Raw genomic sequence first — 24,597 nt, 5'->3', positions numbered from 1 at the left:
TGAGGGAAGGTGTTGAACACATTTCCTTCTCAAAAAGAAATTGAAAAAAAAAAAAAAAAGCAGTTGTTTTCTCTGAAATCTATATTAAGAAACCCACTGGGAGGTGGGAAGATAGACGCACAAGAGAGGTTTTTCTCTGCTCAAAATTCAAAGCCTGCTCCTGAGGCAGAGCCTGCATGCTGGAGGCAGAGGCAATGCTGTTTTTCTCTCCAAGTGCCCTGGCAGCAGCTGCAGGAGGAGACCCTGCCACGCTCACCCAGTGCCCGTGCCCAGACACATCGCCTGCAGGGCATGGCTCAGCTTTGCTCCCCACACACTCTCCAGGCTCACAGGCTGGCCAGAACCGAGCAGATTTAAGCCATGTCCCTAGCAGCAGCTATCCTTCCTCCAGGTGCCAAGACCTCGCCCTGAAAGACCACCACAGCCTCTCAAAACATAGGTTTTCTCTCCTCTTGTCCACAAAAGCGTTGCTTCTTTCCTAAAATACAGGTGCTTTTCTAAAATACTCAGCTGTAGTCCAGCTCAGGCCACACAGTTCAATCTTGCTGAATTTACAACAATCTGAGAGCAGGAGCCAGTAAGTGGCAATCAAACAACTTGTCCCCTTAAAACAGAGCCACTGAGCAGCAAAACGAAAGCAGGCAAAGCCTTTATACAGGCTGAGGCCAAGCAAGAGCCAAGGAAACAAAGGCAACACAGGAGAGATGCTGTGTCAGAGCTTACAAAAAAACGTGGGGATTTGGGGAAACCAGTTGTTTTTGCAAGCTAAAAGGTTTCAGCACACACAGCAAGGTGTGCTCAGAAATACAAGGTTTTCTCCCCCATCCCAGATAACTAAGAGTGCAGACCCAGGAAAACCGAAGGAGATCTGTCCCAGCATTTCCCAACTGCACCTAGTGGGACAAACATTGCTCACACCATGATGTTTTTGCCCCCTGCTCCATCTTCCCTGCTGCCTGTGCTGTCTGGTGTAGCTGGATGATGTCCAAGGGCTGCCCTGGGAAGCCTTGTCTTTAGGGACATAATGACGTGAGAAAAGCAGCAACATGAAAGACTGACTGGCAGAGCCCAGAACAAGATTTTAGGCCTGGCATTTAGGAAAACACTGTTTTTGATGTGAAGCCACCTAGATCTAGAAAGGAAAAAAAAAACAAAAGCTGAGGGAGCCCTCAGCATCAATCTTGGAGTCTGGCTTTTTTAGAAAACTCAGCTTTTAGGGTCATGGACTCATCTGCCAGGTGGCACATCTTTTTCAGTTGAATCCTCACCACAGACAGGCTTTTAGCCAAATTTTTTAAACAAAAGTCAAACAAAACAAACCAAAACCAACCCCCAAAACCACTCATGCAGGAAAACCTGTCACAAATGCAAAGGCTTGTCATTTCATATCTTTCTTAAAACAGAGGTCCTTTCATAACCCCACAAACATAAGGAATAAGAGAAATTATAGGTCTGTATTCCAAAAAACAAGTCAGTTTGTTCCATAGAATCATTAAGGTTGGAAAAGATCACTCCAAGAGCATCAGGCCCAACCTTTGACCAAATGCCACCATGCCCACTAAGCTGCATTGTGAGGTGCCACGTCTGCTCAGTGTTTGAACGCTCCCAGGGATGGTGGCTCCACCACTTCCCAAGGGAGCCTGTTCCAATACCTAGCCACTCTTGCAGTGAAGAAATTCTTGCTAACATCCAGCCTGAATTGAACTAAGTCAAGAGTGGCCACTATACAGGCAAAGTATTTGGACTTAAGAGTCCTGCACTGAGAGCATTAAGGACAACAGTAGGGCATCGAGAGCCAGCTGTGGTATAGCTACAGTTCCGTAGGATCATCCCAAATACTTGCTGGAAGTTCTGTTTTTATTCACATTTTATTTCTTTTTCATGTTTGACAAAAGATGGCACTGCAAAATCTGAAGAGGAAGAGAGACTGGCTGCAGTCTCCCCTCTCCAGGCTGTTCTGGCAGCCAGCAGGGAATTGCCACACTTATCCACGTCCTTATTTCACGCTTCACTCCTTCTTCACACTCCTGTCCACCAGATGCAAGGGCTTGCAGACAGGTCTAGCAGCAGGACTCGAGTGCTCTGTGAAGGAATACAAACACCAGCTAATTAAATCTATTGTTAAAACAATTTGATTCTTGCTGGGGCCGAGTGATCTGACGGTGTTTAAACAAGACAGGTTTCATTTCTGAGGGCAGACTGCCATCCTCACTCAGGAACTCCTCACCCCAGTCACTTTAGATTCAAAGCGCTGATCAGCCACAGAGAAATAGCAATAAAATAAAAACCCAAGGCCAAACTCTGAACTCTTCTCCAGGAGGAGTATGTGGGAGTACGCAGGACTTCAGTGGGAAATTCCATGATTTAGCCAAGCAGCAGGAGCTGCTAGAATCAACAACAGTGGCAATCAGTGAGATCTCCAGCATAGTAATCACAAAGGTCTATTTCCAAGGAACACCTGCCCCCAAGAGGGCACTGTGATATTGTGTATTCCTCCTGGCTTGGGCACTGGGAGATTACAAATATATATGTCATGTCATGGGAGCAAACAGTGGGGTGAAGGAATGCCATCCCTCCAGCCCAGCCCCACAGCCACTGCCCACAGCCAGGGGGAACACCTGGCTTCTTCCTTCGATGGATTCGCTTCCCTTTGAGGGAAATCCACAGGCAGGAAAGCAGCAAAAAGTCCCAGTGTGCTGGAAAGCAAAGCAGCCAGTGTAATGCAAGATCTGCTGGTGTGAGCAGAGCTGTGCTCTCTCCCCACCCAAACCACCCATCCCTTGGCAGCTGGGTGTGATAAGCCTCGGTTTCCTTGGCAGTTTTCCTCCCAGGGTCATGGATAGTTTCTTGCTTGATTTCTCAGGCAGTTTCAGCTTCAAGTACCGTAAAGGCCTGTGCAGTGAGATGCTGGATGGAGTAAACAGATGGTGTCTGCTCAGCAAACAGACCTCCAGACCCTGTCAGCTGCCACCAGCCTCGTTCCCAAAGTGCCTGCTTGTCTCCCTCCCTCTTTGATATGCGCACACCAACTACCTGGTCCAAGATCACCTCCTTCTGCCACTTAAGTGGGCCTTTAGAATCTGGCCTTGCTATCTTCAGATCTCAGTCTGAACTCTCTCATCACTCTTGACAGCTCTGAAGCTCTCTTCATGGTGAAGGTTTGCATGTCTAGTCTGTCCCCTCCTTCATTCCTCCCTGACTGGCTCATCCAGGGCTAACCAGACCTGTGGGAGAAGCCACTTCAGGGATTTGTGGAGCACCTTCCGGAATGGTTTTACCACAGGACTCCACAGTATCTCATTAAATCAGCCCCTGATAACATTCATACCACTTAAAAACATTTGAACATCTGCTTCAGAGCTCTAAAGCTTTGCCATCGGCTTTCCAACCCTGTGCACCATGGCTGCTGTAGCCAAATTCTGCAATCCCTAAGTGGCCACAAATTGCTTACAATAGGTGCCAGACAACTAAATCTCTTTCTGAGCACATCATGCTCTCCATAGGCAGGTAAGTAAATCAGTGTAAGGAGGAAAGTGTTGTTCTCTTGGGATAGTTAAACACAAAATGATTATCTGTTTTTCTAGATTATATTTGGATTTAACAGACATAAACTTGATGTGGTGAGAAAAGTTGGGAGCTGAGAAGTTTTCCTCTTGACCTTCATTGCCACCCACTTCCAACTCCATTTCCACTAACCCAAGAGGCCCTTGCTGTGGCTTTTGAAAGCTGTGCCTTACTTAAATCCTCACCTGAAGCCCTCTCCCTCCTGCTGGACAGCCAGCCATGAGGGAGCACGGGCTGACTCTGCCTGGGGACAGACAGCAGCACACAAACACAGATAAGCAAGTCACCAGCTGTGGGAGGCATTTAATCTTTCAGCTATGAAAGAGGTTTTTTGTGGATCCTGAAGCAAGAAGGAGAGCAGAGACATGTTCCTTGCCTTCAGGTGTGTGCAGTGTGGAGCCCCAGTTGGTGCCCACGGCTTTGTCACCAGCTGCCAGCCCCAAAGGGGACCTCAGCAGGCTGACTGAGCTCTCTCCCTGGCCTTGAAGAGGGGCAGGAAAAGCAGGCTTAGCGCTTCCCTTGACCCAGCAGGCTGTCGGTGCTGCACAGCCCTTCCCTTGGCCTGTGTTTGCAGGATCCCCTGGTAAGCGCTCAGGAATCGGCCACTTGAAGGCCGAGCCAAGTGTCTGCAGCAAGGGCCAAGAGAGCAGCAGCTTCCCAGCTTTTGGAAAGGAGGCACTGGGACCAGAGACACAGGGGGATCCACACCTCAGCCAGAAAGGGTGTGGGGAGCTCCGAGGCTGAGTACCCCATCTGCTCCCCTCTCTCTGCAGCCATGCCCACCCCTCCTGCAGGCATTCCAGCACTAACAAGGAAAGATTGCTTCCCCGTGCAGCTGGTTTTCCTTTGCTCTGACAAGCCAGGCATGACTTTCCACTTACTGCAAGGATGGAGGCATATGATCTCACTGTGCTTCCTCTTTCCATAAGAATTTTGGTTCAAAGCCTCCCAGAGACAGACTTGCCAAGAGAGTCTTCCTGCTCCTCCAGCAACTCACTTGTCACTGCCTGCTTAACCCATTGTGTCTCCCTCTCCGCTCAAGTTTTTTGCCTTCAGGTTTGAGACTCCTGGCAGGTGCAGCCTGATCATGCCAGCTGCAAAATCCTCTTTGCAGAGCAGCCCATTAGTCCTTCTATCTTTCATCTCCTTTGGCACCTACTGAGGCACTCACAAGTGTCTCTTCCCTCTGATGGCTTACAAACCTATTTAATTAACCTTTAACCTATTTAACTGTGTGTCCCTCACACAGTTTAAATTCTTATTTCCATGAAGAGATGTTTCTGGCCTAAGAGTGCGGCCTCAGGTGCATGAGGCCAGAGACCTTCAGCTGCTTTAGCTTCCCAGCAAGGCTGACTTACCCAGTGGTCCTTCAGGAGCTGATCTGCCCTTTGGAAGAGGGATGGTCCTTCAGGAGCTGATCAGCCCTTTGGAAGAGGGATGGTCCTTCAGGAGCTGATCAGCCTTTTGGAAGAGGGATGGTCCTTCAGGAGCTGATCAGCCCCTTGACAGAGGGACTAACTACATGCCAGACTGATGCACAAACGTGCCACCAGAGTCAGAAACATCCCATCACAAAATCCCTGACAGTGAGCTCCAGTAATTTATACCTCTGCAGACCAGCTCTTTCTGCTCACATGCCACACTTAACAAAACAGCAATTGCTGCCTGATTTCTGATTGCTCTCATTAATGAGAGCAATGGAACACATCAGTTCTACAAGCACAGCTTTGATGCAAAAAACGCTCTAGAGAGCACAGAAGGTGAGGGGTTTTTTTGTATATGTTGGTAGTGAGTAAACTACTAAAGTATATCAGTGTGACCTAAATATTTATACCACAAGTAGCAGTACTTGAGGTGCAGGGATTGAAAGCAAAAGAGATTTTTGGGTGCGTTTTTATACCAATAAATGTTGAGCCAGCGTACAGCCGAGCAAAAATCTGTTTCTCTGAGATCTCAGGACAGCACAGAAAGCTGAGCTCAGCTGTCATTCCTCCTCCTCTGCCTGGCAGTGCCCTGCCAAACCACAGCCTCTCATCCCAGCCTCCTGCTGCCTGCCTTTGGAGCTGTTAGCAGCGGTCGCAGGCCATGCTGCTGGCAGTGGGGCAGGAGCGCAGGGATGCACAGCAGTGATGCCTGCAGCCAAGGCAGCTCCAAGAGCTGCAGCCTGGAGCGTACAGGAGGGGGAGTGTTTGCTTCGACAGCTGATAGATAGCTGCTTCCTCCCTGGGAAACCAGGGCTTGCTTCCCTTTCTCCTTCCAGCCCTCCCACCCCCAGGATGCTCCAGCACCATCTGACTGCACAAGGCTTTTTCTGGGCTCCCAGGAGGGCTTACTGAGACTGAAACTGCCCATTTCAGCCAAATCTGCAGAAAACTTTCCCAAAGCAACCTGCTTCCTCAAGCAGATGAAGAATTATCAGCAGCACAGGACTCCTCCACATTACTCCTTACCACTGAAGTCTGATTTGGAGCTGCCACTTCGGTTTTTCCACACCAGAGTGGACACTCCCTCTTCTGGTTATGCTGTTGTAGGGGCTTCAAAGGGGCTTCCCATTAGTGAGGATTTACCTGTGGGCTTTGGGAAGGTGCCTGTGATGTGACAGCTCATTCCTGTTTTAAAATACATTCTGAGCATCAGCCAAGCCCCTGTAGATGTCTGCACATGTCCTTCTATTCCCAGGAGCAGCAGCAGTGTTTTACAGAGCTGCTCTGGTAGTAAGTGAGGGAGGGAAGCCTGGCCTAAGCACTTTCCCCTCATGAAAAGTGCCCATGTTGGTTCAGTTGTGTTTGGCCATCTCGAAGTTCCCAGCTCCTCTGAAAAGGCCAGCTCAGACCTCTGCTGAAGTCACTGTGGTTATGACTCAAGGGCTAAACTTGTCAGGAAATCGTGCATATCCAGCAAAATGGGTGTCTGCATCTGGCCTGCTGACTGCTAGGTGGGAATTTTTTGTGTTTAGTAACGCCAGTTTTGGAACAGGGACTTCTGGAAATGGCTTCTTGCTGATCCACTTCAGAAATAAGAAACCTGGGGGCATTTATTTGAAGGCCCAGACATGCCCCATGGCACTCCAGGTGGTATATGCCTGGCAGCCACTTTTCCGTGGCACGTTGAATTCCCATACTTCCAACTGGCCTGTAGAAATAATTTCTGAAGTGGGAAAGTGCCTTGGTTTGGACCCACAACCTCTAAGCAGATAAAACTCAACATGGTGACTGCTTTTCTTGCTCTTAGCTCAGAGTAAATCTCCCCTGCAGCACATACGTTTGCAGCTTTGAGCTATTTTAATTTCCTCAAAGGGACTTCACAATACTGACAAGATGGACTTACAAGAAATTTTTTTTTTTCATCTTCAGCTGATCACCATTTTCCTTTATAACTGACTTGCAAAATGAAACATGTATTCAAAAATTAAAAATAGCATTTGGGTTGGTGTTTTGGAAGATGGGGTTTTGTGGTCCTAGGCTTCTTTGTACAGCTGGAAAGGGAATGTGGGCTCCACAGGGAGGACAGGATACTCGAGCAGCTTAAAAAACCCAGCACAAATCAGAAACAACTGTTTGTGAAACCAAGGATGCAGCACCTGGAAGAAGGAGCCAACACTGACACAGTGTGTGATAGAAAGGATGCCTTGCTCTAGAGTGGGTGCTGTGGCCCAGCCCAGCTGCCCTCTGCTCAGTTTGACTGCCACATTATGGCAACTAAAACTGACTAAAACCTTTTAAAAGCCAAGTTTCAGAAGGTCTCTGAAGGATCTCAGACCTCACTTCTCTGTAAGTCTCCAAAATATCATTGTGATCAAAATGGATAAAGAGCAATTCCAAGCTCCAGAAACCAAAAAGCTGGGGTTTTTTCTGAAAGATGCATTTAAAGTTCCCCATCCACCCCACAAAAGGTCAGAAAGCCTCCCTAGTAATATAATATCTCTGTGCACCATCACCAAAGGAGTCAATATTTATAGCCAGCCAAGGTGGGTCACAGTGCCAGTAGAAGTCACTCCTGTGTAGTTTGGATTTTAATGTAACTAATACCCTGCAGAAAACTGGTATAGATCCCCAAATGGTCACCAAATTTCCCTGGCCCCAGAAAGCCGACATTTAAACTTCCATCCACACGGCGCTATGTTGAGAGCTCAAGTGAAGAGGCAGAAAGGGTAAAAATACTCCAAAATATCCAGCCCCAGCAGAGTTGTTCCCTGTGTGTGTGCAGGCATGCCAGGGGCACCCCTGAGCAGAGGGGTCCCCCCAGGTGCCCATGTCACATCCCGAAGGAGCCGTCACACACAACATTCCACCCATCACAATGCCCAGGTGGGGCGTAGAAGCAAAGGGTTGCCATAGATGAAGGAGAGCAGCAGCAGCCATGCACCAGACATTACAGTTTCCCGATCCTGGAGCGGAACATCAGCTCCAACCAAGCCCATCGGAATCACAGATCATGCCAAAATCTGATGGAGGAGAGAAGTTACTTAATGAGCTGGGATACAGGCTGGGTCAGACGCTGGGGGAGGGCAGCTTCTCCAAGGTGAAAGCGGCCACCTCCAGCAAGCACAAGGGGCCCCTGGCCGTCAAGGTGGTGGACCGGCAGCGAGCGTCCCGAGCCGTGGTGTTCAAGTTTCTGCCTCGGGAGCTCTCCATCGTGCGCAGGATCCAGCACCCCAACATCGTGCGCGTCTTCGAGCTCATCGAGGTCTGCAACAGGAAGCTCTACATCGTGATGGAGGCCATGGACACTACCCTGCTGCAGATGCTGGAGAACCTGGGAAAGCTGCCCTGTGCCCCCAACGCCCGGGACATCTTTGTGCAGGTGGTGAGGGCCGTGCGCTACCTGCACGACCGCAACCTGGTGCACCGGGACCTCAAGTGCGAGAACGTGCTGCTCTCTGCCGACGGCCGCCGCGCCAAGATCAGCGACTTCGGCTTCAGCAAGGAGCTCAAGGGGTATCCGGACCTGAGCACCACCTTCTGCGGGACCGCGGCCTTCGCTTCCCCGGAGGTGCTCATGGGCATCCCCTATGATGCCAAGAAGTACGACATATGGAGCCTGGGGGTGATGCTCTACATGATGGTGGTCGGCAACGTTCCCTTCGATGACACCAACGTCCAGAGCATGCCCCAGCTGCAGAAGAAGGGGGTGATGTACCCAGAGGGGCTGCCCCCGCTGCCGGAGCCCTGCCAAGCCCTCATCACCCAGCTGCTGCAGTACACCCCAGCCTCCCGGCCCGGCGCAGGGCAGATAGCCAAGAACCGCTGGCTGAATGGGGACATCTGAAGGAGACAGCCCTCCCTGAAGATTCTGGAAGAGCACTTTGGTGCAATAAACACTGTCATGAAAAAGCACTTCCGTGGCTTGTTGATTACTTTGAGGCCCAGGGGTGCCTGTGTGTGGAGCTGGTTGAACTTGAGGCACCAGCAAGGCCTCGTGTGTGCTCTCGGGAGGTGGTCAGATCCCAAAAGAGCAGCAGGAGCCTGCTGCAGGCCGTGTTTGGAGACACAACAGCCATGCAGAGCTGCCAGGGCAGGCTGGTGAGGTGCAGCAGCACAGCCCATCACGGTGCCTGCTCTCTAGAACACCAAAACTCCGTCACAGACACCCAGTCTGCTCCTCCCCACCCTCTGCTGCTGCATGCACAGGGACTGTGGGAGGAGAGCTGCTCTCACAGGGGTCTTGGTTTCCCCTCAGCCTTGTTCATCACCAAACTCTATTTGAGCAGGTGGCAGGGGTGAATCAGTGGTCCTACAAATCACTGCTGCACAGAAAATGTCACTTTTTTTGTATTTCAAGCTCACAGTGATACAGCCCAAAATCACACTAGGCTTTCTGCAGGCAGCTGGACAGCATTACCCAGCCAGAAGTTTTGGTGTGGCTTTGAGATCCACACCTGACATGGAACATCTTTCAGATACTTATTCTCAGCAATATATGAAATGTCTGCCAAAAGACACTTGAGAAATGCCACTGGCCAAGGAGAACCTGAAAGGGAAAAGTGATAAAGGTATAAAAGAGAATAGCTTTGCTAACTCCTGCTGACCAGCTTCAAGTGTGGAAAATTACCAATTACTCTTAATGCAACCCCCACAATCTTCTGTGGGTCCTTATGGGCAAATCCATTGGTTTAATTGAAGATAGGAGCTGTCATCTGAAATGTACTTTCATGAGACATTTCAACCCACTCTAAACAACCTGCAGCTTCCACTGGAACCGAAGTCTCAGCGGGAATGTCCAGTTGTGTGGTTTGATGGGGATGGTGCCTCGTGAGCTGACGCAGCACAGCCCCAGCAGCACGGCCCACGGCCAGGCCGTGTCTGACATAGCAAACCAGTGCACGTGGCTCTGCTGGAGGAGCTGGATGCACCTTTCCCAAAGCAAACATTTTGGGTCTATTAAAAGCAGTGGTTTAAGTAGAACAGGATGTGGCAGCAGAGACAGCCCAAGGCTTTTCAGCATGCAGGCTACAGGGAATTTTTCCACCCCCAGAATGATGTGTTTTGTTCTTCTCGCAGCTGCAAAATAAAACTTGCAGCAGCAAAGTCCAAAGTGGACAGAGTAATGGTATACAAAGGGTGTCTTGAGGCCATCCAGGGCTGTGGAAGCAGGCTTGGGAAGGGTCAGGAAGGGGATGGAAAAGAAGGGGAGAAGTCATAAGGACGTGGGATGTAAGGAGGTGGACTTCCAGGTAGTGAAATTTTCAGCAAGCCTCAATTCTTCTTTTTCTACTCCGGCCTCCCTGAGCCTTCTTGTCAGTCTCATCCCAAAATCCATGCCCCAGGACATCCAAGTGCCTGTCCATATCCATCTACTGCCTCCCTCCAGCCCTTGCTTGACCCCAGGTACCTCCCTACAACCTGGGAAGCACAAACCTGGTGCTGCTGTATGTATTGCCTCTCCTTTTGCTCTATCTTAATCTTCTTCCCTTAAAGACAAAGCTAACACAGTGGGAGTCGTTCTAAAACCAGACCCTATTAACCTCCCCTCAGCACCACATTCTCCTAAACGGTTGCATCTGTTGAGGATGCAAGCTGGGAGGGATGACTAATGTTTTTTGAGGCTGTACCCCCTTGGGTGGCTTGGGAAAGCAGCTGGGGTTCAAGTGGGGAGAGGTTTGAGCGAGCCACAGGAGGCTCGTCAGGCTGCCCGCGGCCCTCGCCCTCTGCAGACAGATGGTGATCTCCCAGGGCCAGCACTAACGACCTCAGAGCAGTCCCCAGGCTGCAAAAAATAGTCCATTACACGTCTAATTATGCAAATTAAAAATAAAAATCACAATTAAAGACCCTGAGCCAATTCTTATCTAATTTGCACCAGTGGGATATCAGTTTTGAAGGAGGGCAGGAGCAGAGGATGAGGCAGAGGCTCACGGCTCTGCCAGCACCCCTCCCCTCCAGAGGCCTCTGGTGTGCTAAGCCTGCTGCTTCCCTAAGTTTATTTCCTCCTCAGGAGGGTAGAAATTTTTAACATTTAACTTCTTTAACCTTCCTGGGAGGTGCACAGTCGATGGAAGTGCCCCTTCCCTGACTCCTGTCCTGGCCACGGAGCACAGTGCCCTGTATGTGTTGGAGGCACACTGGGTTCCCAATATCCTGATCAGTCCCACCAGACTCATCCTGCAGTGTGACTGTCCTCCCCAGGCTGTGTGGAACGTACTGGTGCAGTGCAATCTGGAAATGAAAGGTCCTGTGTCATACCAGCACCGAATAAATAACTTTCCACGGGGGACCTGACCACCAAGCAACCTACACAAATAACTATGTGCTTTTTAATCCTTCTCCAGGGGCAAGAAGGTAAGTGTTCAGGGCCTGCATGAGGCAGCTGAGTGCTGTGCCAGCCCCTGGCACACTGCATGGTGTGAGCACAGCCCCATCCCCAGCCCTCCTGCTGGCTGTCATGGTGCCCTGTGTCACCGACAGGCTCACTGGAAGATCTTTCAGATTTTTAGATGTGTGTCTTGAAATCAGTTAGAGGGACTCTTGACAGGACATTCAGCAGAACAGTGTTTAGCGTTTTCTTGAGATCATCTTGAAGCAATTTTACCCCATTTAATCTTAAAAGAGCATTATAAATTTCAAAGACGTCTTCCAGACCTTTAGTATAGCTCTCCTCCCGCTGCTCTTTTGTCCATATTCTGCCTCACTTTGCCTGAAATACAGCCTTTATTTCAGGCAAATGAAAGGAAGGGAGGTAATTCACTGCACACTGACATTAAAGCTCCCTTTTCAGCTATGCAAAATTTGCTTTCAAGATTTTAGGCCATGGCTGATGTGTCTGATAAGCTTCAGGACTCAGCTGCTTAAAAGTCCCCGCGTTACCAGACTCGGGAGATAAGTACATGCATGAGTTGTGGGAAAGCACTGCCAGGTAATCAAACACTGGTGTATTCCAGACTCAGGGCTGGCTCTGCCAGGGCTCTCCATCTCTGCCTGCAGCCAAGCCAGGCTCCTGGTGACCTGCCCCAGTTGCCCTGGGCCCAGGCAGCAGCCGCAGCTCGGGCGGGAGCTGTACCTGCATGACCCGGCCTCGCTGCAGAGGCAACGCTTCCAACAGGCCACTGAGCCAGTTCAGCCCTGCCTGAGTACATCAGCCTTTCCATAATTGCTGCCTTCGGTGCCAGAAGCCTTTTCTCCAGTGACCTGGAATCCTCCTGGCTCTTTTCTAGACCCCGCTGCACCACGTTAAGGGTCTCCGTGACTTTGTGTCAACTCTTCTTCAGCTGAAAATCTCCTCATCCTCTCTTCATCGTCTCTACAGGTCTCTACACTTAATTGTCTGCCTGAAGAGATATGGAGGAAGAATGGGGACAAACATTTTCCTGTCTTGAACCTTTTGGTTATATTGTGCATAATAAAAAAAAGCTAACAAGAGGTTCTCACCAAAGAACAGGATCCACACCTAACTTTCCTTGCAAGCTTTCTGTGAATAATATTTTCATTTTCACAGCACCTTGCTCTTGGCACCAAGTGGTAAATATTATTCTCCCTGTGTTAAAGTGCACAGGCTAAGGGGCTTACCTCTGGCCAAAGGGATTTCATTTTACATTACAGTTCAAAACTTCCCTGGCCACTCGTCCTCTGGCCAGATCACGGCTCTGTCTTCAAGCAATAGTAAACTCAATGATATTTGATGTTCTGGAAAGACATATGATTTTCTTCTCCAAAACTGCTTCCAGATCAACTTCGTTTTACCTTGTAAAAGAATGAAAGGAAATAGACTACAAACACAGATGGGTGGAGCTTCTTTTCCACATTCTGAATAAGGGATCCAAATTTCCTAACTGCATTTAACAGCTCTTTTTAAGAGCCCAGGTGGCACTCACAGCACAGGATGTGTCCCTGGTCTGATCTCAGGGCTGGCCCTGCCTTGAGCAGCACGCTGGGCTGGAGATCTCCAGCCTGCCCTCCTGCATGAATTACCCACAAACACAGTTTTTTGTGCTAGAAGGTGACAACTGTTCTTTGTTTCGGAGAGACACAGACTTCTCCATGAGTTTGACTGCAAGGCTGATAAATACCTATATTTTCTAGAACCATTAAAAAGTGTGACAGCAAGCAGTGCCTCCATCTGCCAATTACATTTTGGATATTATTGCTTACAGGAGGCAGCATGACATAGGGGCCCGAGCATGGCTGTTAGGTGTTTCTCTTTGAAGTTAAACAGCCATGCAAGGGTGGGTGGGGTGTCTGTGCTCCTTCATTCCTTTTCACACTTTTATCAGCCACAGCAGCAATCAGCATATTCCCTGAAAGACATTCGTGGTGTTATTTCTTCCTCTCAGCTGGCAGATGTTCATTATATTCAGGTGGCACCTAAACGTCACAGGTACCCTTTTGGGACAGATCCTGAGTACAGGTGTCATGCTTTTTATTGGTCATCTCTTCCTCAGAAGATCTCACTTCATAAATGAGAGGCACCTTGGTAACAGGAGGGAACCTTTTCTTGGACTGTGCAATCTGTAGGTGTCTGGTGTGCTCACAAAGAGCAGAGAGTGAGGCACCACTCTGAGGAATGTTTGCCTCATGTATTACCAAGAATCAGAGAAGCATTTCTCAGCAGCACAGCTCAGTGTGCTTTACAATACAAGTGATTCTTGAGGGGAAAAAGGAAAAAAAAATAAAAGGAAACGAATTAAATGCCTCTTAGCAGAGCCATTTAACACCAACCATGTGACAAGGTCAGTGGCCACAGCGTCAGCAGAGTCACCTGGCCAGCAGCAGGGTCACAGACCACCTTGTACCCTCATAGGAATATATTTACAGAGAAGCCAGATCTCACCAAACACTGAGAGTTCTCAAGTTCCACTAAACTATTTTAAAGTAAATAGTAGCTGAGGGAACAGAGCACCTCCAGACAAGCCCTTCAGAAATCCCTGACCATTCCTTCTTCATACAGTCACTTTGCTTACCCTCCCTGTACTGCAGCAAGCTGCTGGAATCATTTCATCAGAATACTCTGCACAGCTCTGTCATGTCATTACATTCTCTAGAGAAACATTTCCACTGAAACCTTCATTAAAAATACTCGTGGAGCATTCATGGCAGCTGGCTTGGCTTTAGTGCTACCTGGGACCTCGGCATGCCCAGCCTTCAGGCTGGTGAGATGTTGGAGTTCCTCCACAAGTACAAGGCAGGATTTGGTGGGTGGAGGCAAACTGGAGTTTCCCAGGAGGAGAGGCAGGATTTGTGCTACCTCCTTCTGGCAGAGCAACAGCCCAGGGGACACCAATAGACTAGACAACATTCTCATTAATTACAACCAAAAAAACCCCCAAAATATGCATTATTGTCTCAAAAATAATGATAATCCTTGGTTTCTTGTTTGCATGTTCATTAGCATGTTAATAGGATACCTGCTATGGAAGAGCTAAACCACGCAGTCATGCACATATGCACCCAGTCATTTATTACAACAATAATAGCTTCCCTTCTATTTGACATATTTCTCCCTGTCCAGAAAATGGTCCAAGCTGCACCAGCCAGGGCAAGCTGTAATTGATGAATAAATCTGGAGGAAAGCAATTTTGCTTTCTGTGCATTACACAGGCAATTATCTTTTCCAATGTCGAGAGTTCTATTTATTTGCTAGTGGTGGAGCCAGGGAATCACTGGAAGAAGGACCCACAGGAGGGTTGCACCTACAAGCAAGCTTCACATAAAACCACACCAGTCTTCAAATGAACACACAGGAGTTCGGATAAATAGGGGGAGAAATGTCAAAAGTGAATCCCAACGAACAACAGATCCACAAATCACTGTGTCCATGTGGAAGAAAACTACTGCTGGTGAAGGAAGCAGCCAGGGGTGGCCCAGAGCCAGGCCCAAGAAGGGAGGGTGGGGAATGATGGTGGGACAGCAGAGGGCATGCAGGGCTCAGCCAGCCTGGGAAAGCAGCACAGTCACTTCGGCACTTCTTGAGCTGATCACACCATCGTTTCTGACTTGGCAGCACGGTTAACTATGAAGATGTGAGTACAAGACTTAGGGCAGGTCACTATCTAGGAGGAAACTACAGTGGAGACTGTAGCCTTTCCTGCAGCCATCATCTTCTGCATTTCATCTTCACAGCATGAAAAGCACAGCCAGTTTTCTGTCTTTTGTCAGACTATTTCAGGCAGTGCCTGGTGGGAGACAGTCGTGGAGAGAGCTGTGCTGGTGGTTTTGGGACAGAGCACCAGTCTGTCAGCAGATTAAATCTTTTGCAAATGCTATTCTCAACACATCATGCAGGATCTAAACTTCAGACCAACAGCTCAGCACAAACTTAATTTCATTACAAAACTGGAGCCTTTCACATTTTGGCTATAACACTCCTAAAACATTTGTGTTTTTCATTGCACCCTGCTCCATTCCTTTGGTTTTATTCTACCCCTGAATTTTCTGCACGGCTCATATTTTTATGTGGGGGAGGAATAGTTGCACTGCTTCGCTTACAAAGCTCCACAGCCCCACAGCAGTCAGGGAGGACACAAAAATGAGCATCAGCTGGTGACCTGCCTGACAACAGGGGAGCAGCAGAGGTCTGGGTGAGCAGGTTGGTGGGTGAGTGGAATATTCCTTTGAGCAAAAAGTGTCAGAGAAGACTTTGGCACGTAGGGTCAGGACTTCTTAGAGTGCACGTGTTAAAACGTGGATGACCTCAGTTATGAGCTCTGCTGGAAGTCCAAACATTGCCAGTCTTCAGAATGAATGGTCAGATAAATCATTATGTTGAGCTGCGGTCAAAATCATCACCCAAAGGATCATCACAATGCATCACTTTGGTGAGCCCATATTTGCAAGACCTTCCCCTAAATCTATTGGCACAAAAATTTTAACTGTACGTGCCTGCAGATCTGCAATTCATGCCAGAACAGGACAGGATCTATAGCTAACTCCAGTATCAGAGAAATAAAGAAATCAGCACACAGAAGGGTAGTTTTTTTTTGATAGTGACATTTTTCCAGTAGTAGACAGACTTGGGTCACTTGTATGCATTTAGCATCCATCAGATGATAAGGACTGCTGTTGGCTAGCAAAGCACACCCTGAGCACTCCAAACATTTCCACATCTTGTCATTACCCATGGCTTTTACCACCTCTGCCACCAGGAATGGAATTCACTACTGCAGCGTAAGCAGCCTGTAGCCAATCTCCTCTCACCACCAAAAACACCGCTTCCACTAATGAAACTACAAAGTTCTCAGCAGGGACCTGCCCTCAGCAAGCACTCCTGGGGCTGACCTCAAGCCTTCTGCTGCAGGGGGAACACACAGAGCACCAAACCCCGGCATGGTGCACCAAATCCCTGCCTGCACTGAGGATGGACGGTCAGGATTGCGCCTCGCGGTGCCACAAATGGACTAATGGAAAAGGAATCAACGATGGCATAGGCCAGGCATGGCCAGGAGAGGACTGCTGCTGGCCAGGATGGGCTGTCGTGGTGAAGATTCCAGCAACTGGTGTCCTATGAGCTGCTGGCTTTCCCAGCAGCTTAAGAAAAACGCCTTACAAAGAGAAACCCACAACAACCTACAACACCAGGTAAACTATGAGGCTTGTGGAGAGCAGGACACTGCTCTTCACAGTGGAGGCTGGTGATGAGTTCAGCTGCTGCTGGGGAGGCTGGAAGCGTGGCTGCCTCAAGCTTGTAAGAAGAGGAAGGGTCATAAGGAAAAAGCCCGGAGACCCACGGAAGGTTGAAGAACATGCACACACAGAAAAAGAGCACATTGTGTCCAAAGAAAGTTCAACAACTTTCCCAGCTCATTGGATTGTGGGAACTTTGCTTTTCCAGGGAATAACTATGCTATTTTCAGCATTTTTATTATTCAATTTGTCACAGGCTGTCTCAGGAGACTATCAGCAATCAGTTTCAAGCAGCATCTGACCACAAACACTTCTCCACATGTGATTTAGAACATCTGGAACGAAGGAGTCAGCTTTCAAAGCATGCCAGCACTGCGCTGACTCTCCACATTTCTTCTCCGTCCTTCCATCTTCACACCATTGTCAGGCTGTGCCTGACAGGCTGGAGAAGCCGAGTTTGGAGCCCTGACGGTGCATCATTGCTTGTGTTTGCCATGAGCACCTGGGGAGAGCGGGCACCGCCTGCTTTGAAGAGGGGCACGGTCAGGGACTGCTGGTGGCACATTCCCCGCATTGCTGAGCCGCAGTGATTTAAACTCGCATTCCCTGGGGACAGGAGATGCGATCCTTGGCCTGGAGGCCGGCCAGCCTGAGCCTGTGCCAAAGCTTGCACACTGGATATTGCATCCAGGGAGCCAAAAAGGAGGCGCGTGCTTTGCTCCGTGCCAGCCGTACGCACCAGCTCTCTGATTAGCACAGTAATTTCCTCGGAAACCCAGAGCAACCTTTCCACCAGAGCTGTCTGGCAGGTAAATTGTAAATTAGCAAAGCAGCTCTTCAGCAAGCCTGAAGAGGGAATGGGAACATATGAAAAACCAATCCAGGCAAATAGCAGAGGAAATGACATTATGATCCCAGCTGGAAGCTCTGTAATGAACTGCTCGGTGTCTGCACAGAAAACCTACATGAGAACGGGGAGAGGTTCTGGCCCCCACAAAGCCGATGAGAATTTTGTCATCATCTGGGAGGGGGAAGGTTTCATACAGTCAATAATTTTGCATTCATCCCTAATTTCCCTGAGTGACCAGTGACACAGTAGGCTGTGTTCACACTGCCTGCTGCCCTGCACGTCTGGTTTCCCTGCGTGGCTGCCAAGTGCTGGGCTCATTAGCACATGTGCCGTGCTGCTCCAGCCCAGCGCTCTACAAACCCAGCTCTGGTTTGTAACACAGGCAGCACCAGGGCACAGAGAGACTTTGAAGATGGTGACATTGCAGCAGGATCTGTATCCTCTGCTTCCTCTCCTTTCCATGTTTCCAAAGAATGGCTGGAAAAATTCAGGGACGTGTGTCTGACTTAAGTTACAAGACCTGGGATTTTGACATGCAGTGTCTCCTAGGAGAGCTTATGAAGCCCCTGACACCTGCCATGGCTGCAGAAAGCACAGCTGCTATCCCAGTGCATGGCTGTGCATGATGCCCAAGCCAGAGTCACAGATCCCCATGTCCTGTCCCACCCTACGGGGCTGCACAAGGACCTGTGTCCCCCAGGGAGCTCCTGTCACAGGGTGACTTCTCAGCCCTTGGTCCTGGCTCACTGAAGGGTCCAGGAAGGACCAGACCATGGTGCTGCAGTGACAGGGAACGTGGCAGTTCAGCTCATGCTGAAATGTGAAACCACAGCCTCACTCTTTTACTTTTCCAGCCATTTCTAGGAAAGAAATAGCTGTAAATACAAGTCTTATTTCTAGTTGCTAGGATCCATTTTGTTTCTTCTTTTTCCCCAAGACTGAGAATGGTTTTCAATTCCATTAGTAGCTAGCTCAGAAAGAAACAAAAATGTGTAAAATTACCTTTTCTTCACGGGAAGAAAGATGCATCCTTAAAGCCACAGTGACCTTTATGCCATATTGCAAGTGCAACAAACCAAGAGAATAAGAACAAAGAAACTCAAAATATGGTTTCCACAAGAACCAAGGCACAATCTTCAAGGAACAAGATGACAATATCCCTTAGATGTTGAGAAGTTGCATCCAGTGGATGTGCCAGGTGGAAGATGTCCTCATTCCCTGCACACTTTCATTTCTTTGAAGCATGTATGTTCACACACTCCAGCTGAGGACACCAAAAGCAGTTTCCCAGGAACAGTAGGGACAGTGTTTCCTCGGTGCTGCCCTGCCATCAAACACCTTTCCCACTGACTCAGGATGCTGTTGGCATTGAGCTGAGCAGTGTCACACTCCAAAAGCTGCCTGTCAGAGCTCACGAGCTCCCTGTGAGGCACCACTAGGATGGCTGCTGTCCTGATACGTGGGTTTTGGAGCCCAGGTCTTCAAGATTGAAAAGCCAAAGCAACTAAACCCTGGTGGCTGCAGTTCAGCAGTCACTGAAAGCTCCTGATGCCTGGCAGCTCAGGCACCTTTTCCAAGTGCCTCTTACCCATACCCTGCTTTGGATTTGCATTTCTTTCTGAGAGAATTTCATGACCCTCCTTAGATTCCAGAAAATTCCATGCAAGTACGACCAGGACCCTGGAGAGACAGGCAGACATCTCGAGCACACTGGGGCAACGTGAGGGAAGGGAGTATCTGAGAGTGCACAATGTGAGGAGAAAGCCACAAAGACAAGGGAAGCCTCCAAATAGCACCATGAATCAGGACTAGCACAGCAGCCAAAGATAGGTCAAATCTGGTTTTGTTCTACCCTGGCTGGATGTAGCCCCCAGCCATGGCATCCCAGGGTCTGACAGCTGGAAAAGATGCACTCCTCTCTTTGAAAATGTTTTCCTTGCCCTCTCTGTGCAGAAAAACCTGAAGATGGTCACACTGGACAGGGCTCTGAGCAATCTCATGTAGTTCAAGTCCTGCTCATCAAAGGGGGATTGGAGTAGAGATGTTTAATGGTCCTTCCAAATCAGACTGCTCCATGACTCTGTGGGACTGAAACTTGAAGCATGGAATGGCTCACATTTTTCTTTTCCGGTTTGTTCTCTTGTTGGTTGGTTTGTTTTACCCTGAGAAATCCTGCCTCCTCACCAGCAGGAAGAAAAGGACCCAGGTAGGATCAAGCCCCACATCCCTGGAGGCAATCACATGCAGGAGAGCAGGTCACATCAACACAACAGCTTCTAAATGGTGTCCAAATAAAGGGTCAAGGAGAACATCTCTGTACCAGTAATGGGCTGGCTATGAGCTGGAAACATTCCTACACTTGTGTTGCTATAGGTGTGCTGTTTGTTCAGAACAAATGCCCTTTTTATTTATCAAAAATAGCTGTTTTGCCTTTTTAAAATCATCCCCAGAACAGTTCATGAAAGCTCAGGAACCTGCCATCACAAGGCCACAATCCCTATATGATATTACGAAGTTTGTGATGTAATGAAAATTTAGGTTCTTCCACTGAAAGCTCAGCCACAACTTTTGGACTTTATTTTTAATTTTTAATAACTATCAATAGCTTATGGGGAATTAAATCAGACAGAATCAGACCTCCAGTCTGAGTCTTCACATTTAAACTTTTGCCAAGATCCCTTCCCACAGCTATACAGCATATTGGCAAGTGAAGATATACCTGAGTGTATTCACAGCTATTTAATGCTCCTTTGCATCAGTTAAAAATGAGTTCCCTCCTTTTGGCATCACAGTTTGAAACTGCCTGTTTGATATTCTGATGGATTAATTTTTTCTGGCTGCGAGAAGCACGCACAGCAACCTTGAAGGCTTCGTGCAGTGAATCAAACCAGCAGAGACTCATCACAGCCTCACTTCGAGGAGATCTCTCCTTTAACAGGAAGAGACAGAGCACATAGCAACAGCAGCTTTTCATGTTTCAGGCTTCAGGTTTGCTTTTTGTCAAGAGCTTTGGGGAACATTGGCAATACCATACAGCTAACAAGGTAACTTGAAAGGGAACAAAGCATCTTTCATTAAAAACAGCTCTTGGTTAGAAAGGAAATAAAACATTTCCTGTATGTTCAACTGCAACCAAGGTGCCAAGATGCAGCGGTAGATAATGGAACAATCTGAAAGAATACATTGTTGCTGTATCCTGGAGATATTTGCCTCGCTTTATCACTGCAGGGAACAAAAAGGCAGGAGGGAACAGGGGCAGGAGGAAATCAGAATGTGATGTGAGCCAGAGCAGGAAACGTCATCCAGCAATTCCAAGACCACCCAATATCAAGATACTGGTGGAGAAAGAATTCATAATGTTCAGAAGGGACATTGCCAGGCCAGTAAAAATCCCATTCATTGTGGCAAAACCCACCATGTCCCACTTTGCAAGGGCAGCCTAAAGGCATTTGATGTTTCAGAGGGTAAATGTGAAAGCGGGCAGTGAAGTCCCAGGCCCCTACAGAAGGACTCACTGCAGATCCCCAGCACTTTGCCGTGTTTCCAAGGAAGAAGATTCCCTGGCCACAAGAATACTGAGTTTTTGGGGGGGTTTGGTTTTGTTTGACTTTTTTCATTTTTGTTTTGTTGTTTTTTGTTTTTTTTTTGGTTTTGGGTTTTTGTTTTGTTTTAATAATTGGATACGACAAACAGTAAAACGTGACACAGCAAACAGATCGTTTCATTGGGCTAAGTGCAGGGTGCAGCCTTGAAAAAACTGAATTATTAAGAGATTCAGATCTTTTTGGGTTTTCTTTTTTCACATATAAAGCGTTTTGTGCCTCACCCTTCATAATTTTGCCTAATCACTTCACAGCCAGATGTCAGTGGTTTAAAGGTTTAGAATGAAGGAGAGAGCCAATCTGTTTCTTAACAGTTTTAGCACTCAGTTTCATCAATTGCTTATAAGCAAAGTTAACTCCACAGTGCCACAGTGTCCTAACTCTCATTTTGAAAGTCTGAATACTCATCTCAAGGGAAGGGAACAGAAGCAGAGTGGATTCTAGCTGATAAGAAGCTGATATCAGAATCCCAATTCTTTAAATAGCACTAGTTTACTGTAGACAAACACAGCCAGACATAAAGCAGCGATGCACTTACTTAAAACCAACACAGGACTCATAGGAGAACTTTTTTCCTCTTTGCATTCCAGCTAACTTTTCAGGACTGCCCAACTCGAATCTGGCCCAACCTATGTGAACACACATTTCCACAATTACTAACAGCAACTGCAAATTCACCACAATCCTCTCTGCACTCTGCTTCAGAAGCACAGGGAAAGGGAGAGATCTGCTGGGAGTGCAGTGGGCAGAGCCACCCTGTGAGACAGAACGTGGCACTTCTGGCCAGGTCTGGACAGTCTGTGCTTAAAGCAGCCCCTGCTCACACCTACTGCTCAATATTTCAGCAGAAGCAAGTTCTGCTCTGCCAATTAACTTTTTTTTTCCGTGCACTAAACCTCCCTTTACCTCCAAATCCAGGAGGAAACACTCCAGTGAGTGAGAACATGGAAAGTCTCACTTTAAGTGGGACTGGCACATGAATGGTGTTCTCTTTCAGGAGGATGCCACTGCCTCAGTCAAATTTCCTGAAACTCCTGAGCAGATCACAGCACTGCAGACAGACAGGTCTGCAGTGCAAATCCCCAGAACTTGTGCTGCAATGGCTGCAAGATCACACTATGTGACAACAACCTTTAGCTACATTTCAGCTGGAAGGTCGTGGGACAGTGACACACCAAGCACATACTTTAAACCACTTGATAAAAAGCAGTATATCCAGAAAATTTTGATCACTTTGAGGGGTTTTGCAAAAATTGGCAAACAATTGTCCCTCCCACTAATAATCATATGTTTGTGTAAGCTAAAAAATAGTACAGTAAGGAGGGAAGTTAGACAGGAGGAGAGTCAGAACTTCTTTGTTGGTCATAGTAGAGATTCCCTCAAAGTCACACTGCTCTGTACTGGTGTAAGTTGTCAGCATCCCCAGAGCCCTCTCCAGTTCTGTCTTTGGAACATGTTTGTTGGGAAGTTCTAGTGCCCAAAGCAGCAGAGGTGTGTGCATCTACCATCACTATCACACTACAGAGCAATCTTTTAAAAATAACCACAACCATTTCATGTAGAATAAGGAAAATATGCTGTTCTTCAACATTAAGCATCTAAAAGCTTAAGAATGAACAGTGACATTTGCACAGACTGGGGAAAATTTTCTCATTTCATACAAAAATTTTGAATTTAGTCTTCATTTTTTTCCTCACAGAAATGTATATAAAAAAAAGGCTTTTATTTTGGCAAGGAAAAGAAACATGAATTAAAACTGAATATGCTTTTCCTGATTTTACATTTTAGTTTCTTTTCTTCCATAATTTGTAGGGTGAACAAAAATATATTAAAAAAAAATCAGGATATAATTGTTAAGCACAGAAAGAGAGAAACAGATCACAGGACATGTGGGATATGATAGCTTTGGGGCACAAAGCCTTTTTCAGAAATCAGCTTTAACTGGTATAACATTATTCTCATGCAATTGGTCTAAAACCTAATGTTAGAAAAGTTCAGTTTATAGAATTTTCAGCACAAATTATGACAAGGAGAGGACTGAAAAATGTTACCATGGATCACTGAGGATGCCTCTTAAAGAACCACATACAAAATAAAAATTTCTCCTTTCTTCAAGTCACACACCAGTGTAGTGTATAATTAAAAACCAGTCACCTGCTTGTTTTGCAGCAAGAAAGATACAGATATAGAGAAATTATAGGTCTAGGAACAGAATTTCATTTGATTCTAGAAAGCATCATGCATTAAATTTTTTTCTTAATGATCCTTGCAGCCAGCTTTGAGATGAAAGAATAGCATTAACAAAGTAAAAGGATGCAAAAGTAAGGTTAGCACCATAGAAGTAACTCTTCTCTTTACAACTCCATTTGATAGACAGTGATAAACGAGAACAGAGGAAAAGAAAAAAGAAATCTAGATGGCTAGGTGGCCTTGCATTTTTATTTTCAACATCCAAGATACTTAAATGTAAACATCAAGATACCATGGCTCTCCTAGTAATATCTAGTAATTCACGTTCAGCAAAACTTGCTCTGTACACTGAGAAAGTATTCAAAAGATAACTGTCACAAAGTACCAGCTAATGTGCAAGGTAGAAATTGTAGAAGTACAGAAAAAGAAAGGAAACAAGAGAAACCAAGGGCAGGAATTTGTTCCTCTTCCAGTCTTTTGCAGGTATGGCTCTTATGACTTGCTGCAAAGGTCAAAAAAATAGAAGGGATGTGTCCTGGAACTGGCTGGGATGGGACAAATATCTTAATATTAGCCTGTGATACCCTAGTTTCATGGGCCAAATATCCAGATGTTCTTAATCCAAACTCTCCCATTTCTTACCTGCAAGCAACTACAGAATTATATCAGATTTCAAATGTTCGCTTTCCTTATTTTTTTATTAATTTTCAAAATTTTCCCTGTGTGGTTCTCACTGTAAGGTTTCCAAGAGAGTGAAGAGTTTTATGAACTCTCCAATCTTCCCCAAGCAGAAATTCTAATGCAGGATTTAGGAGTTGTAAATGCCACACTGTCATTGTTATGTGCTGTCTCTTAAGGCAATGGAATAATTTCTTTCAAGTACCATAATTTTGCATCACAAATTGATTCTAAAATTTCCTGTGCAAGCATCTATAATTACAATACATGTAAAATTATTTAAATTTTATTAAACTATTAACCTGACTCTCTTATTAGAAGAAGGGTTTGAACTGCAATTATGAGGAAGAGGCAGCTTTTTGTCAGTTTGGTAAATACATCTTTTGATTATTCCCACCTTTCAAGGTCCCGTGTATGGACTTTTAACAGCAACATAGAAGCAGCCTGTTAAAACAACTGCTTTGCATCCAAATCACAGAAAAACCATTTAATCCCAAAGCAGAGTGTGGTGTAACCCAAACCAGTTGTATTTTTCAGACTAATAACCTTCAGCACTTGAACACCTATTGTAGTAAACACTGTTTTAACGTTGAGCTACCCAGGGCAGCCTTCACAGCTGCGAACGCTACATCACCACCGGGAGAGGAAGCAGACTCTCAAC

At 47.1% G+C, this 24,597-nt stretch overlaps 1 protein-coding gene across 1 annotated transcript; it reads left to right on the top strand.

Moving 5' to 3' along the window:
* Positions 1–3,784: 3,784 nt before the first annotated feature.
* On the top strand, positions 3,785–8,900 carry TSSK6 (testis specific serine kinase 6). Its single transcript, XM_023930745.2, has one exon. It carries the CDS (start codon positions 7,924–7,926, stop codon positions 8,830–8,832), a length of 909 nt encoding a protein of 302 aa, XP_023786513.1. The 5' UTR covers positions 3,785–7,923; the 3' UTR covers positions 8,833–8,900.
* The last annotated feature ends 15,697 nt before the right edge of the window (positions 8,901–24,597 follow it).

Source organism: Cyanistes caeruleus, chromosome 7 (assembly GCF_971803275.1).
Source record: "Cyanistes caeruleus chromosome 7, bCyaCae1.hap1.1, whole genome shotgun sequence".
In the NCBI taxonomy this organism is placed as follows: Eukaryota; Metazoa; Chordata; class Aves; order Passeriformes; family Paridae; genus Cyanistes; species Cyanistes caeruleus.
The sequence above is the reverse complement of the archived record's forward strand: the minus strand, read 5'-3'. Positions and strand labels throughout refer to the sequence as shown.